We start from the raw sequence: 15,822 nt of genomic DNA, 5'->3' as shown, positions 1-15,822 counted from the left end.
TACGTGTCTTGTGGCACCTATAGCTTGTGGTAGCTGTGAGTTGTGGGTTTAATTTTTCATGCATCCCATTTAATCATTTCAACTTGCCATGACATGGATGAGTTCAGCCAAAACAGCCAGCTATTCCATACAGAGGTTTTTCTGGGATTGCAAGACTCTTATTAAGAAGGTATTAATATGGAATTCTGTTTTATTAGAGATATAATGTACCGATTTTGAAACATTTGTTAGAGATTTGGACTAAAAGGAATTTATTAATAGACTCAAAAGGTAAATATATCAAAATAAACTGATTCCTTTTTCATTGAATAATAGATTCTTAAGAAAATGGCAGATTAAAGGAATAAAGTTATTGCAGGATTGTTTTGAAGAGGGTAATTTTTTATCATTTAATTAACAGAGAGAAATTTGGAATTTCAGTGAATTCTTTGTTTGTTTATTATCAAATTAGAGCGTTAGTGAAAGATAATTTTGGAAAAGAAATGAAAATTCCCAAGTTAGCGAAATTTGAGTTTATGATTTCTCATTTTTCAGATAAGGGTTTTATTTTGGAGATATATGCATTTGTTACACTATGGATAAAATAAATTTAGATAAATCCAGGATTAAATGGGAAAATGATTTAATTTGTGATATTAATCAGGCCGACTGGGAGATGATGTGTTTTGATGGTTGTATAAATTCTTTAATGTAAGATATAGTATGATTAATTATAATTTTTTGCAACAGTTATATTTAACCCCTGAGAAATTGAGAAAATATGGATTTAGTAATTCAGAGTCATGTTTGAGATGTGGATTATGTGGAGGAACATTTTTACATTCCATTTGGCTTTGTGATAAAGTTCAATCATTTTGGTATAAAATTAGGGAATTTCTTCAAAATTTGTTTAAAATTCAATTCTTGTTAGATCCCAAATTTTTTTTGTTGGGTTACACTGCTCCATTTATGGATTTAGGGTTAGGTAAGTTTCAGACAGCATTTTTTCGTTTAGCATTGGTGGTAGCGCATAAATGTGTTGTGATTTCTTGGAAAGATGAAGTTGAGGTAAAAGTAAATCTTTGGCATAATGAGTTGAGGTCCTGTATTTATATGGGGAAAATAACATATAATTTGCATGATAATTATGATATTTTTGTTAAGATGTGGTCGCCTTATTTGAAATGTATGAATTTAGTAATATCTTAAACTGCTGTATGTATTTTTTTTTCAATGCTTCCCTTGTGGGGTTTGTTGAGGGTGGGGGGGAAGGGGGTGGGATAGTTGTAGTTTTCATTTTTATATTATGGATTTTGCAAAAGTTTTTGTTTTGAAAATATTAAATGAAGTTTTTTTAAAAACGAAGGTATTAATGTTAAACCACTCATACACTTCCTATTTCCACCCAAACCTTTGGCAGGTCATTTCTGTAAATGTCTTCTTGTGATAACATGAGGATAAGACCTGATGAAAATTTTAATTTTTTTCCTCTTCTTCTGATAAATATTTTACCTGCTTTAAGAGTTCTACAATGAATCTACCCATTGATGGAGGAACTAAGAGAAGAAAATATGTGTTCTTTCTCTAGAGGACCAGTACTTTCACAAGCCAAAATCTGCAAAGGAAGTGGAAACAGATATCTATAGTGGTCAATGTCAAGCCTCATGAATCAAGTAATAGTGCCTCAAATATATGATCAAGGACACTGAATACAACTTCTGAGTTCAGTTTCCACCAACTGTACTGCTGGCTACAGGCACTGCCAAATTCAATGCTCTGCAATTGCTCATTGAATCTCTTGCTCAATATGAGTTCATATCTAGGCTTGGTCCTCTTCTCACCGTTTTGCTTATCTGACATCCGCGTTGCACAGATGCACACAATTCCAGATATTTGACCTCATCTGGCAGATCACTTGAGCACATTATGTGACTCTCGCTGACTCTCCTTCTTCCAGAAGAAAAGAACAACAGTTGGAGATGGTGCACAGATATTACTGCATGAGAACCGAAGAGTTGCATGCAGTTCTGGTCAACGCACTGTTGAAAGATTTTGACTGCACAGGAGAGGGTGGAGAGCAGATCCAAGAGGTTGCCTGGAATGGAGTATTTTAGTTATGAGGAGAGACTTGAGAGGCTGGGTTTGTTTTTATTGGAGCCAAGGAGATTGAAAAGGAGCATGATTGAGGTATGTAAAATCACAAAAGGTATATTGTGGAATGCAGGAATATTTTACCCTTAACAGAGGTGAATAAAACTAGAGTAAAGGGTGAGAGATTTAGAAATGGACCTGAGGGGAACTGTTCACACCCAGAGTGGTGAGTACCTGGAACTCACTGCCAGAACAATGAAAGGATTTATGAAATGTCTAAATGAGCACTTGTATTGCTTGTGTGAGCCAGATGCTGGGATATGGGATTAATGTGGATTGGTGGTGGTGAGCTGAATTGACATGATGGACTGAATTGCCTTCTTCCATGCTATATGACCCTATGAATTGTGCAGAGGAAGAGATCATCATCATCACAAATAGTTACATGGATAATATATTTACAATTGAAACTTTAGAGTTTTGATCCCTCTTACTTTTTCCTCCTTCTTCTTCCAGCTCTTGTTGCTTGTCTTCTGCCATTTCATTAGTTTGTTTACACTGGTGTTTGAAGTTACTCCCAATGTTCTTCCCCAATTCCCTCTTCTGAATTCTACCAAAGGGACTGTTTTTCAAATGTGATACTATGTTTACTTAGTAAAAATTGAAATATAAAATTTTCAATTAAAAAGGTTCATTTGGTTTTAATAATATCCCATTGAATGCACCCATCTCTTTAGGTTATCATTTCATTGTGTATGGGAAATATTTTGTTTCACTGCTCATGTAGAAAAAAGATTGTCAAAGGTATTAATTTTCACGAAATAACGAGAGTTTTTTGGCTAAATGGGTGGGAAAATATAAAAACGTCAGAAGAAAATATATAAGCTTATCAGAGAGAACAAGAAGGAAGTCACTATTTCAGTTTCCTGAGGTCAGGCAATTATGAGGTTGTTCAACTTGTTCTTCGACTATTTTGGTCACAAGAAGTTTCATTTTCACTCGGAATGATACGGTAGGAAAGATGGTAGCGATCTACTCACAAGTGAGTCAAATTGTAGAAATAAAAATGATGAGGGATAAAAAGTTGTGTCGAAATGGCACAGCATTATACTCCAAAATGGATCAGGGGCTGTTGCGCACAATGCATGAGATGGGGGGGCAGGAGTGTGGTGAAGGGAGTTGGATACTCCAACCCGGGATTTTATAAAACACCTCACTGACAAAAGGCAAAGGAGGAAAAACCCAACACCCAACCCCAACCAACAAATTTTCCCTTGCAACCGCTGCAATCGTGTCTGCCTGTCCCGCATCGGACTTGTCAGCCACAAACGAGCCTGCAGCTGACGTGGACTTTTTACCCCCTCCATAAATCTTCGTCCGCGAAGCCAAGCCAAAGAAGATTTTAATCACACAATTGTTAGATTATGCAGTTAATAGCATAATTTTAAATAATTTCCCATTTTATTTTATTGAAAATTGGTAGTAACTTTATTTTTAGAACCGTGGTCTTTTTAAATCTGTCACAAATTTATCAAGCTTTTTTCATGTCAACGACTCTTTCATTTGAAATCTTTTGAATGTGTTTTCTTTGCAATTAAACATTAATATCTGTTCTATTTTCACAATAGTGAAATTTCTCTGATATATGTGAATGCCTTATTTCAAAATTATGCTTCTCAATAATAAAAACACAGTAGTTTATCCCATGTGCTTTTTGAGGTCGGGGAACACAGCTTTATCAGTACGAATGTTCCAGCACCTAACTGTGGGGTAGATTATAGGAGGAGCATTATGCCACATTTCCATTGAGTATTCATGGTTGATATTCCACTTCAAACCCCACATAGGACATCATTCCTTTGATATTGAAAGGAAGTCATGAGGGAAAAAAAGTCATATGATAGTTTGTGGATAGAAACCTCCATTATTACATCCCATTGGGTCAGCAATGAACCTTATTCATTTAGCTAAGGTAGTGCTTTGCTGAATTTCCCTGACAAGCATCTTGATCTCCCATTCCAATACCTGCCATTTTTGTTTAATCATTTACGGAAAGTATGGTAGCTGCTCAGGCCAGTGTGTGTTAACTTTGCTCATTTCTCATTATAAGGTGTTGCAGAGCCAATTTCTTTTGGTGAGCTAATGTTAATGAGCATGGACTCCAGGCCTGGATTAACCATTAAGCTTAGGGCACCAGTTTTTACCAATACCGGATTTACCATGGCGCAACTGAACTCGTGCCCCACCATAAAGGAAAAAAAAAACATATACAGGTTATATTTAATATAGTTGTGGGGTCTGGCCTGGAAGAAAACTGAATTTTTAAGCTATTATTTCACATTCAGCACTTATTGAGTCTTATCAGTCCAGCGGGAACAATTGTTGGGCTGATCTTAGGGCATCAGTTGGCCTTAATCCCAACCACAACGATAGAACCGTGAGATATGGTCACATTTGGTTGATGTGTGACTTGGAGCAGATCTTGTGAAGAGTTCCCACGCATCTCCTGACCTTCCGGAAACAATGTCGATGTGGGCTTTGCAGTAACTGCACCGTGTCCATGAGAGGATACCCAGTGGTGTCCAGGAGAGAGAGGATGGCGATGACAGGCTGTTTGGTACTGAACAGTTTTATTTTTAAAAAAAAGAGATGCTGGAGGAACTCAGGACTATCTTAATCTGATCATCATGAAGGCAGATGAATCAGAACGCTGTCTATTCAAAATCCAGCTCTCTGCAGCAACATCTAAAGTCCTGAAAGTAAAATCCAAACCAGCCGAACTAAGGTCTGCAGCTTGGGCAAGCAATGTTAAATAACTACCGATGAAATTTGCAGACTCATGTTATAGACATCCCAAGCACAGTGAGTGGACCCATCAACTCACATTCCCAAATGGTTCAAGCAGTGTTGCTGTTGAAGGACAAGTACTCCAGGACTAATGCCAGACAGTGTTTATGAGAAAGAAACAGAATTAATGCTTTGGATCAATGACTCTGCAAGGAAAGGTCAGGGTGCTGATGAAAGTTTGCAGGTCTGAAACGTTAACCCCCCCCACCCCCCCCCCCCCACCCCCACCCCCCAACACCCCATGTCTTGCTGAGTGTTCACAGCATTTCCGGTTTTTAAGCTTCTGCGGAATCTATTTGACGAAGGTACTTCAAAAAAAAACTTGGTCCTGCGCCACCTTCTCAAGAGCAATGAGCGAAGCGAACACACACTGAGCTGGACAGCGATGATGCTTCCGCAAAGGAAGAGGAGATCAAAAGAGTAGCAGGACTTGGGATGCACCCCTCTAAACGTCTTACGAGTGTTTGGAAGCCTGAAAACTCCCAAGGAGTTACTCACTGCGGCAGCGTGCACAGAGCCAGGCCCAGCCGGGGCCTTGGCGAGGAAGGAGGAGCCGCCGCCCGCCCGCCCGCCGCGGGGGTCACGTGGTCGCCGGGCATCGCGAGATTTGGCGGGGCTCCGGTTCGCTTCAAGAGCGACTGAAAAATGGCCGCGCTCTCGACCGCGCTGAAGTGGCCCAGGCTGCCCAGCGTGGCCGCGGCGGTCTTCCAGCGTGCGCTCGCCTCAACGGTGAGAGACCCTGCGGGGCGCGGCAATGGCACTTTCATCTCTTCGTCAGGAGAAAACTGGGGGGTTTGTGGCTGAAGGAAGGAGCGATGGGGCAGAGTAAGACGATGAGGGCAAAGTGAGGTGAAAGATTCTCAGGGTCTATTTATTTTTACCCAGTGGAAGTAAAGGTGTCTACCTTTATTCTAGACTGCATGAAAAAGGTGGTTGGCTTGTGATCATGTTTACCTTTATAGTACCTCACATCTTCTACAAAAAATGCAAAACAGAAAATACTGGAAACTCTCAGCAAATCTAAATTCCGTTATTCCAGCTTTCTAACATGGTTTCCATGGCCTCTGATGGTTTCCTCTGGGTGAGTGTCAAAGACCAAGGGTGATAAAGAGTTGCTTGAGGTGTTTTTAATTCAGCCAGTGCTGGTCACTTCGCCATCCTTGATCAGTGCTCCTTCATTGTTGGCGGAGTAGCTCCTTAGCTTTCTAACATGGTTTCCATGGCATAAATGGCCTCTGATGGTTTCCTCTGGGTGAGTGTCAAAGACCAAGGGTGATAAAGAGTTGCTTGAGGTGTTTTTAATTCAGCCAGTGCTGGTCACTTCGCCATCCTTGATCAGTGCTCCTTCATTGTTGGCGGAGTAGCTCCTTAGCTTTCTAACATGGTTTCCATGGCATAAATGGCCTCTGATGGTTTCCTCTGGGTGAGTGTCAAAGACCAAGGGTGATAAAGAGTTGCTTGAGGTGTTTTTAATTCAGCCAGTGCTGGTCACTTCGCCATCCTTGATCAGTGCTCCTTCATTGTTGGCGGAGTAGCTCCTTAGCTTTCTAACATGGTTTCCATGGCATAAATGGCCTCTGATGGTTTCCTCTGGGTGAGTGTCAAAGACCAAGGGTGATAAAGAGTTGCTTGAGGTGTTTTTAATTCAGCCAGTGCTGGTCACTTCGCCATCCTTGATCAGTGCTCCTTCATTGTTGGCGGAGTAGCTCCTTAGCTTTCTAACATGGTTTCCATGGCATAAATGGCCTCTGATGGTTTCCTCTGGGTGAGTGTCAAAGACCAAGGGTAATAAAGAGTTGCTTGAGGTGTTTTTAATTCAGCCAGTGCTGGTCACTTCGCCATCCTTGATCAGTGCTCCTTCATTGTTGGCGGAGTAGCTCCTTAGCTTTCTAACATGGTTTCCATGGCATAAATGGCCTCTGATGGTTTCCTCTGGGTGAGTGTCAAAGACCAAGGGTGATAAAGAGTTGCTTGAGGTGTTTTTAATTTAGCCATTGCTGGTCACTTCGCCATCCTTGATCAGTGCTCCTTCATTGTTGGTGGAGTAGCTCCTTAGCTTTCTAACATGGTTTCCATGGCATAAATGGCCTCTGATGGTTTCCTCTGGGTGAGTGTCAAAGACCAAGGGTGATAAAGAGATGCTTGAGGTGTTTTTAATACAGCCAGTGCTGGTCACTTCGCCATCCTTGATCAGTGCTCCTTCATTGTTGGCGGTGTAGCTCCTTAGCATTCTAACATGGTTTCCATGGCATAAATGGCCTCTGATGGTTTCCTCTGGGTGAGTGTCAAAGACCAAGGGTGATAAAGAGTTGCTTGAGGTGTTTTTAATTCAGCCAGTGCTGGTCACTTCTCCATCCTTGATCGGTGCTCCTTCATTGTTAGTGGAGTAGCTCCTTAGGAGTTTGGCAGGTGAGAGCTGCAACCCTTGGAACGCTGAAAAGAAAGGGGGATGTATGTCTGGTGGGTAGAATCTTGTTGGAGTTGGCCAAAAAAGTATTGGGTGGGAGGTAAGGATTGGAGAACGCTGTCCATGAGGAGAGGGTGTGGGAAATGGACAAACTACTACAAAAAGGGGTCTTATTTTAGTAAGAATGAAGACATTTCAGAAGCACCCATGAGCAAAACTCATCGTGGGAGCACATGTTACAGTGGGAGTGGAATAAAGTCCTAGAATGGCAGGTAGAGGAGGAGGTTGCCGTCGGTACAAGTCCAAGTTTTCCAAATTATACGCGCTGCATCAGGTAGGGATGTCTAATGAATGCAGGTCTTGTCAATGATTTGTAGAAAAGGAATAGAAAACATTTCACCAGTCTTTTTATGTGTCTGCGTATGTATATATAGCTTCCCTGTCCCTTGTTTATTTTATAATGCACATTGTTTGTTTATTGAAATTTTTTGTTTTCCTTGGTACAAAGTACAAAAAAATTCAGCATAAAAGGATCAATTGTTCTATTGTGCATTTAATTTAAATATTTGTAAAACTTGATGTAGTGATATTGTAGCTTTTTGTAGTATAGATTGCAGGAAAAAAAAACCTTTGTCATTGCAGAAAACCATTGCTAAATTTTTTTTTAGATATTGACAAGTTTTCCTTAATGCAATGCAGACTAGTGCAGCTGTGGCGCAGTCTTTGCCTGAGCACGTGAAAATTGTTGAAGTTGGACCCAGAGATGGACTGCAGAATGAAAAGGTAACATGTAATACAGGATGTCAAAATAATAAACAGAATTTTGTCAGTTACGTCCTCCAAAAGTGAATATAAAAGGTGTTTTGGCATGCTCAAGTTCCACATCATGGAAACTGACTTGGAAAGAGGTCTAGGTGCCACAAGACTCGCACCACCAGGTTCAGGAACAGCTGCTACCCCTCCACTACCCGACTCCTCAACAATAAACTTAATTCGGGACTCGTTTAAGAACTCTTACTTTTGCACTTTATTGATTGCAGTTGTTTACATTTTGTTATCTTTTTACAGTTCTTTTAGTTTACATGTGTATGTTGTGTACAGTTTTATTTTGCACTACCGTGAGTGGTAGTTCTGCCTTACCAGCAGGAAGAAGAATCTCAGGGTTGCATGCGATGTCATGTAGGTACTCTGACAAGAAATTTGACATCTTCAGCCTAACTTGACCATGCCAGTCACACCAGTTTTATTTGCCTGCATTCAGCCCATATTCCCTCTTAACCTTTCTTATCCATGTACCTGCCTAAATATCTTTTGAATTATATAATTATCCCAGATCTGACCACTTCTTGCAACTTGTTCCATGTACCACCACAGGGTCCTTTTTAAATTTTAGCCCCCTCACCTTATTTTTAGATTCCTCTATCCTGGGAACATTCCTGTAATTACACTGGACAACAAATTTTTTCAAAAAGTTTGCTTCCTGAAAAAAATTGAAGATTATGATAGACCGTTTCAAGTTGAACCCAAAGATAATTTCAGATTTCCTGTTTCAAGTAGGAAGTTGAAGAAACATTAAATTAACTTTTATTGAGTTTGGAATTTAAATCGCATAATGATGCTGACATATTGCGTTAGTTCAGCTGATCTATAAATGTCTTACTGCTGATTTTTGTTTGTACTCAGCATCTGATGCCTCTCGTGCCATTGGCCAACAATAGTCAACCAGCACTGATAGATTCCAGTTGCCCTGATACTGCTTTTCAGGGTCGCATTGTCCTGGTGAAACCTTTTTCTCATGTTTATCACTGACCACACGAAGATTAGCAGGGGAAAAAAGTCCAAGTGCAAATGCAGAAAATGAATTTTCAACGACATGTTACATTTCATGGTTTTGTATGCTTGAAGCATGTTAAAAATATGACAGGAAATCACAAAAATATGTTGCATCAAAAAAATCCATTTGATATTGGAACATTTTAGCAGCCTAATATCCATAAAATACACCCAAAAGTATTCAGGAAGCCATTGTCCAGTGATATTAGCCTCCTCACCTTAAATCTATGTCCTCTAGTTTTAGATTCCCCTACTCTTGGAACAAGTCTATGATTATTAAATTATCATGCACTCATGATTTTGTAAACCTCTAAGATCCCCCTGTCCCCACCTCTTAGCCCCCTGCACTCCAGGGACAAAACTCCCAGTCTTGGATGAAAAAGTAGTTGGATGGGTTAGTAAATTTGCAGATAGCAAAAATTGTTGGAGCTGTGATAGTGTAGAGAGCCATCAAAGAATGCAAAAGGAGAGAGATCAGTTACTGAAATGGGTGGGGAAATCGCAGATGGTGTTTACATCGAACAGTACAGGAACAGGCCCTTCAGCCCATGTGTCCGCTAAACATGATATCCTAATCTAGCTAAAACTCTGCTACTTGTACCTGATATCCCAAGGTCCCCTTCATATTCATGTGTTTATCTAGAAGCCTTAAAATTTTACTGTTATATCTGCACCACAATTCTGGCAGCCTGTTCCAAGCACTTACCACTCTGTGTAGAATATTTGCCCTCTGCACATTGTCCTTAAATTTCCTCCCCTTCTGAAACACATGTTCCGTAGTGTGTGGTGCTTTTGTCATAGGATAACAATTCTGACTATCCATCAGTGCCTTTTGTAGCAGCTCTAATTTACCCAGTATACACACAATTTAAAGTAGTGATTCCCCTGTGGGCAATGGAAAGATCCAAGGGGACAATGAGGAAATAGGGGGCGTTCTGAATCTTCAGTCTTGTTATTATTCAGTCTGCTCCAAAGTTTAATGAAGAACCCAGGGCAGTAATTTTCTGGCCAGAGATGGGGTGAACAACATAAACGCCGACGAGGCATTCTCGTGAGAACTGGTCTTAGTGCCTGCCATGTTGTAGTGCCACCACGGGATTCCCCTTCTCTTCCCCCCCCACCCCACGCCTTTGTATGAGAGGTTGCTTGGGATGTGGCCTGGAGGCCAAGAGGGCAGGAAAAAGTTTGGGAACCACTGATTTAAAGAATACACATTCATTCTTCAGTACAAAATGGAGTCAACTCTTTTTTTTCCAGTCATAACAATCAATTCTTCTTCCCACAAACAACCCAGCCAAACCCCTCTGACCTTTTCATTGGCTCTCCGTCACACGGATGATCTCAACATTCAATCACCTCCTCCTGCTTCCAGGATCCATCACAATCTACACAGCCTTCTGAACTGACCTGCCCCTGCATGCTACTGCTCCAGTGCGTCACCCCAATACGTCATCAGTGTGACTGACACTGCTCCTGAAGCAGGTAAGTAAATGACCGTGACATCCTTTTCCCCCACCACCACCCCCCACCCCCCATCAGCCTTTGAGCCATGCAAGGAGGCGACTGATTGGATCTGTCCTGCTATGTAGCAGTCTGAAAGGCTGACAGTCCAGCCTGGCCTTGCATGATACTGCAAGGTGGGGGGTGTACGCTCTAACTGGCAGGGTGGAACTGTTCCTTTGATGTTAGCAGCAACATAGAACATGGACTGTCAATGTATGCCAGCTTCAATCTGTCAGCTTTCCCATTTCTGCAAATCACAAAAGTATTCAGGTGACCCTGTAAGACTTTTGATCTTTTGATCTGTTTTAAATGGGGTGAAGTAACACGTATATTGCGTTGTAAATACACTACAAGTGACGCATGGTTCACAGGTTTTGGTCTGAGCAACTGCATGCTTTCAGAGTTGTTGGTGACAAGAATGGCCTCCTGCCACCTGGTAGCCCAGTCATCGAGCACAGGTTAGTGTATTCTCCGGATGGCGGAAGTGAGCTTACCAAGTCCAGGTCCACATGATAGAAACAGGAATCCAGAACAGCAAAATCTCCCATCCTCGATTTCATGTGTCTGGAGACTTTAGAGTGTTGACCTGGCAAGCAGGTTCTTGCCCATAATCCAATGTGAAACCAAGTAAAGTGTTCCTTAATCAGTTTGAACAGCATTCTTCAACCAGTATGAGACAAGTTATGAAGAGCCTCAAAAATCTCTTACCGCATTGCCTCTGGCACAAAAGGTCTAGGTCTTGCTATGGGAAAGTCACAAGCCAGTGTTTCATCTGATCCATCCCAGGCTCACATCTTGTAGGTAGAGACCTGTGTTGATCCGGCAGTGCTAGATGAGATTGGAACTGGTGTGTTGTGCACGAGCCATGGTAGTGAAATCAGTAGTACTCATCGTATGAAGGCCTCAATGTCTTGGGATCATCAGAAGGCTCCACTGAAATCTGATAGTAAGTACACACCAGATCTATTTTTGCAAACACCTGTTTGCCGTACAGGTTTGCTGAGAAGTCTTGGAAATTGGGAATGTTGTATTGATCAAGCACTGTGGAATTGCTGAGCTCATGATAATCTCCACAAGGCTGGCTATCCCCAGGACACTTCTTTGGAACCATATGCAACGGTAATGCCCAGCAGCTGTCATATTTGGAGACTATCCCCAGATCCTGCATGTAGTCAAATCCAGTGTTGGTGATTTTAAAATGATCCAGGGATAATCTACAAGCCAGCACTGCAACCGGAGGACCCCAGGTTTCTATGTGGTGGATTACTGCATATTTAATGACTGTGGAAATACAATGGGGTCACAGGCAAGAGAAACACGAGCAATATTCAGAAAGGGAAGAATCCAGGTTGGAGGTTCGTCAGGATGGTGATGATGTTGGAGGGACGAGTGCTATGGTCCACAACACAGAGATTCTTTAAATTCACCAGTAGTGAAAATTATGACAGAAAATCCACCTCCCAAAATGGAATTCACCACATTTGCAACTGTGAAAACCTACCTAAATGGTTTGTTGAGAGCAAAATCCAGCATGAGTGACCTCTGCCTTTATGTTTGAATACAAGAATCATTCGCAGCCATCAAAACACATGACATATTAGGATGTCTGCGCTCTTGAGGGATTGGAGGGGCCATAGAAATTTCTGCACCAGAATCAACAAGAAATTGAATGTGCAAGACATGGTCTTTGAGAAGAGACAGCAGCCAAAGTGCCCTTGAGCAGCAGTTGCCTCAACTGCTGGCGCTGGTCATTTCCTGGCAGCAATTTGTAGAAGTTGCAAGGACCAAGCGGCAGCTCCAAATCTCCGGTGCTTCCAACAAATATGCCACCTGTCGCCTTTACCACATCCTCGACCACCACAATTCCAACCAAGCTGACAGGAGAAATTCTATTAGGTGGTCAAAACTTGGACCTGCATGGTTAGTGCTGCCATTTGCTGCTCCAGTTCATTTACCTTCAGATGATAAGGTGCAGCTGGTTGACAAGGTGCAGTTGCTCCTGCTGACCTGGGGGAGGAGCAAGTGCCTCTATCTTTACTGCAGAGGTCTTGAACGTAACGAAGTTGGCATGTCTCACCAACTCATCGAGGTTGGACATGTGAAGGACACTCATCAAATGTCTTTGAAATCAATGAGGTAGTAAGCATTGGAGGGATCTCTGCTTCCATACATCCCTTTCAATAGGGTCCACCCCAACTGGTCTGCGGCATCTTCTCAGCCTCTATGACAGCTTCCTATCCCCTAGGCTGTCATCAGCTAGCAATTTGGCAACATGAGCCTCCTGAGATGGCTGAGTACACTCTAGAATAGCAGCCTTAAGGATGTCGTATGGAGATTATCATTTGGATTAACTAGAATATCTTCCATTTCACAGGCAATCTGCTCTGGAAGATGCACCACAAGTAAACTGAATTTTGTCTTCTGTCTTGTCACACTGAGGGAAGAGAAACATGCCTCGAAGATTGTGAATCGTGTTGCCAGTGCCTTTTTAATAAAAATGGGGCAACCTCCAGCTTGACCTTCTCCAACTGCTCCTGTAAGGGGTTTATCCTTGTCTCTTTCCATTTTTATCTAGAAGGTGCTGTGACTCCCATGAGGTCACCACTTGTAGCTGCTCTAATTTACCCAGTATCTTTGGCTTGGCTTCGCGGACGAAGATTTATGGAGGGGGTAAAAGTCCACGTCAGCTGCAGGCTCGTTTGTGGCTACCCAGTATACATACAATTTAAAGAATACGTTCACTTGTTCTTCAGTACAAAATGGAGTTGACGCTCTATTCTACCCAGCCACAATAATGAATTCTTCATCCCACAAAACACCATCCAGCCAAACTCTTCTGACCTTCTTATTGGCTCTCCACCACACGGGTGATCTCAACGCTCCCAATTTCCTCCTCCTGCATCCAAGATCCATCACAATCCACACAGCCTTCTGACTCGCGCGTGCGTGCTACTGCTCCCACTCGTCGGCCAATATACATCAGCAGTAGTGACCAGCATCGCTCCCAAAGCAGGTAAGTACGTGTCGGCGACACTTTCTTGGTTTTTTTTTTAAATTTTATTTTTCACACTATGAACCATATTGACCAAAATACACATAAACCTTTCCCTCTTGAATATACACAGTGTCATTTTCCCCACTCCCTTCCCTCCCTCCTTCACCCCCCCCTTCCCCACCCAATCAACGTTCAACATATATGATACATTAAACAATGTCGTCACACAATGAAAATAAACAAGAAAATGGTGTCATCTACTTTTACGCACTGGGTCAGTTCATTTTGTTGTCTTCTCATTCTGTCATTTTAGGGGGTGGAGGTCCACGGTAGGACTTCCCTGTTGTGTTCCATGTACGGTTCCCAAATTTGTTCGAATTCTGTGATGTTATTTGTTAAATTATGTTATGTTTTTCGAATGGAATACATTTATTCATTTCTCTGTACCATTGCTGTATTCTCAGGCTATCTTCTGATTTCCAGGTTGACATAATCCATTTTTTTGCTACAGCTAAAGCTATCATAATAAATCTTTTTTGTGCTCCATCCAAATCGAGGCCAAGTTCTTTACTTCTTATATTACTTAGAAGAAAGATCTCTGGATTTTTTGATGTGTTTCTTTTTGTGATTTTATTTAATACCTGGTTTAGATCTTCACAAAACTTTTCCACTTTCTCACATGCCCAAATTGCATGTACTGTTGTTCCCGCTTCCTTCTTATAGCGAAAACATCTATCTGATACTGTTGGGTCCCATTTATTTAACTTTTGGGGCGTGGTGTCTCGCCTGTGTAACGAATTATATTGTATCATGCGTAACTTCGTGTTTATTGTATTTCTCCTAGTTCCGGAGCATAGCTTTTCCCATGTTTCATTCTTTATCTTTATGTTTAGATCTTGTTCCCACTTTTGTTTGGGTTTACAGCTTATTTCATTGTTCTCTTTCTCTTGCAGTTTGATGTACATGTTTGTTATAAATCTTTTAATTATCATTGTGTCTGTAATCACATATTCAAAACTGCTTCCTTCTGGTAACCTCAGCCTGCTTCCCAATTTGTCCTTCAAGTAGGTTTTCAGTTGGTGGTATGCAAACATTGTACCATGAGTTATACCATATTTGTCCTTCATTTGTTCAAAAGATAATAATTTATTTCCCGAAAAACAATTTTCTATTCTTTTGATCCCTTTTCTCTCCCATTCTCTAAAGGAAAGGTTATCTATTGTGAAAGGGATTAGTTGATTTTGCGTCAATATTAATTTTGGTAGTTGATCATTTGTTTTTTTTCCTTTCTACGTGAATCTTCTTCCAACTGTTGAGCAGATGGTGCAGTACTGGTGAATTCCCCTGTTGCACCAGCTTTTGACACTTTCATGTTTTATGTGTTTCTATCAGGTTTCCCCTCGGTCTCCTTTCTTCCAGGAAAAAAAAAGCTAAGTTTCTCCAATCAGGCAACATCCAAAGTCTTCACATTCTTCCTGTAATTGGGGCAATATGTATTGCACCCAATATTCCAAGTGCAGCCTCAACAAAATTTTATATAGCAGCAAAGTCACCTCCTTTATATTCACTACCTGTCCAATGAAGAAAAGCTTAATCTAGACAAATGTAAAGTGTTGCATTTTACAGGAATCTTAAAACATTAATGTGCAGAGGGATATGAGGATTCAGATCCATAGATCCTTGAGAATGGCCACATGAGTAGATGGGATGGTAAAGAAGGCACATGATATGATTGCCTTCATTGGGTTGAGTATGAAAGTAAAGAAGTCATGTTGCAGCTGTATATTTTTTTCTAATTTGGGTTAGGCCACACTTGTAATATTGTGTTCAATCCCGTTCACCCCCCATTATATAAAGGTTTTGGATCTGGTAAGAAGAGAGATATCAAGATGTAAAACACATTCTAATGCAGGAACTCAGCAGACTGAGCAGCATCATTGGAAGAAAAAGTGGCCAACTTTTGAGGGTGCAGTATCGGTGTACGTAGCAGGCATCCAAATGCGCAGGCAGCACAAAAGTTACGTTACTTGCATTAGAAGCAAAGGTGCATCTTAGCCCAACATTGCAATCTCCACCCTCGTTTTCTGCAGAAAACAAGTATATTATGTTGAAACCTTTTTAATATTAATTTTCTTAATACAGCGTAGAAGGCCCAACATGGCCATAA

At 41.3% G+C, this 15,822-nt stretch overlaps 1 protein-coding gene and 1 long non-coding RNA gene across 5 annotated transcripts in view; one reads left to right on the top strand and one right to left on the bottom strand.

The window, feature by feature from the left end:
- Nucleotides 1–5,508, bottom strand: part of LOC138741517 (uncharacterized) — a 115,424-nt gene extending 109,916 nt beyond the window's left edge. For both annotated transcript variants that reach the window (XR_011343549.1, XR_011343548.1), the window contains exon 1: nt 5,416–5,508. This is a non-coding gene — a long non-coding RNA (uncharacterized lncRNA). The remainder of the gene's footprint in view (nt 1–5,415) is intronic.
- The window catches only part of LOC138741515 (hydroxymethylglutaryl-CoA lyase, mitochondrial-like), a 33,134-nt gene continuing 22,566 nt past the window's right edge, over nt 5,255–15,822 (top strand). For 2 of the 3 annotated variants that reach the window (XM_069895742.1, XM_069895740.1), the window contains exons 1-2: nt 5,255–5,646; nt 8,024–8,107. In XM_069895742.1, coding sequence (XP_069751843.1) covers nt 5,563–5,646; nt 8,024–8,107 — 168 coding nt within the window. In that variant the 5' untranslated portion in view covers nt 5,255–5,562. Of the gene's footprint in view, nt 5,647–8,023; nt 8,108–10,529; nt 10,640–15,822 lie in introns of those variants that run through there. The other variant, XM_069895743.1, reaches the window with a different exon arrangement.

The sequence above is a fragment of the Narcine bancroftii genome, chromosome 8 (assembly GCF_036971445.1).
Source record: "Narcine bancroftii isolate sNarBan1 chromosome 8, sNarBan1.hap1, whole genome shotgun sequence".
In the NCBI taxonomy this organism is placed as follows: domain Eukaryota; kingdom Metazoa; phylum Chordata; class Chondrichthyes; order Torpediniformes; family Narcinidae; genus Narcine; species Narcine bancroftii.
This window is presented reverse-complemented; position numbering and strand designations above follow the sequence as displayed.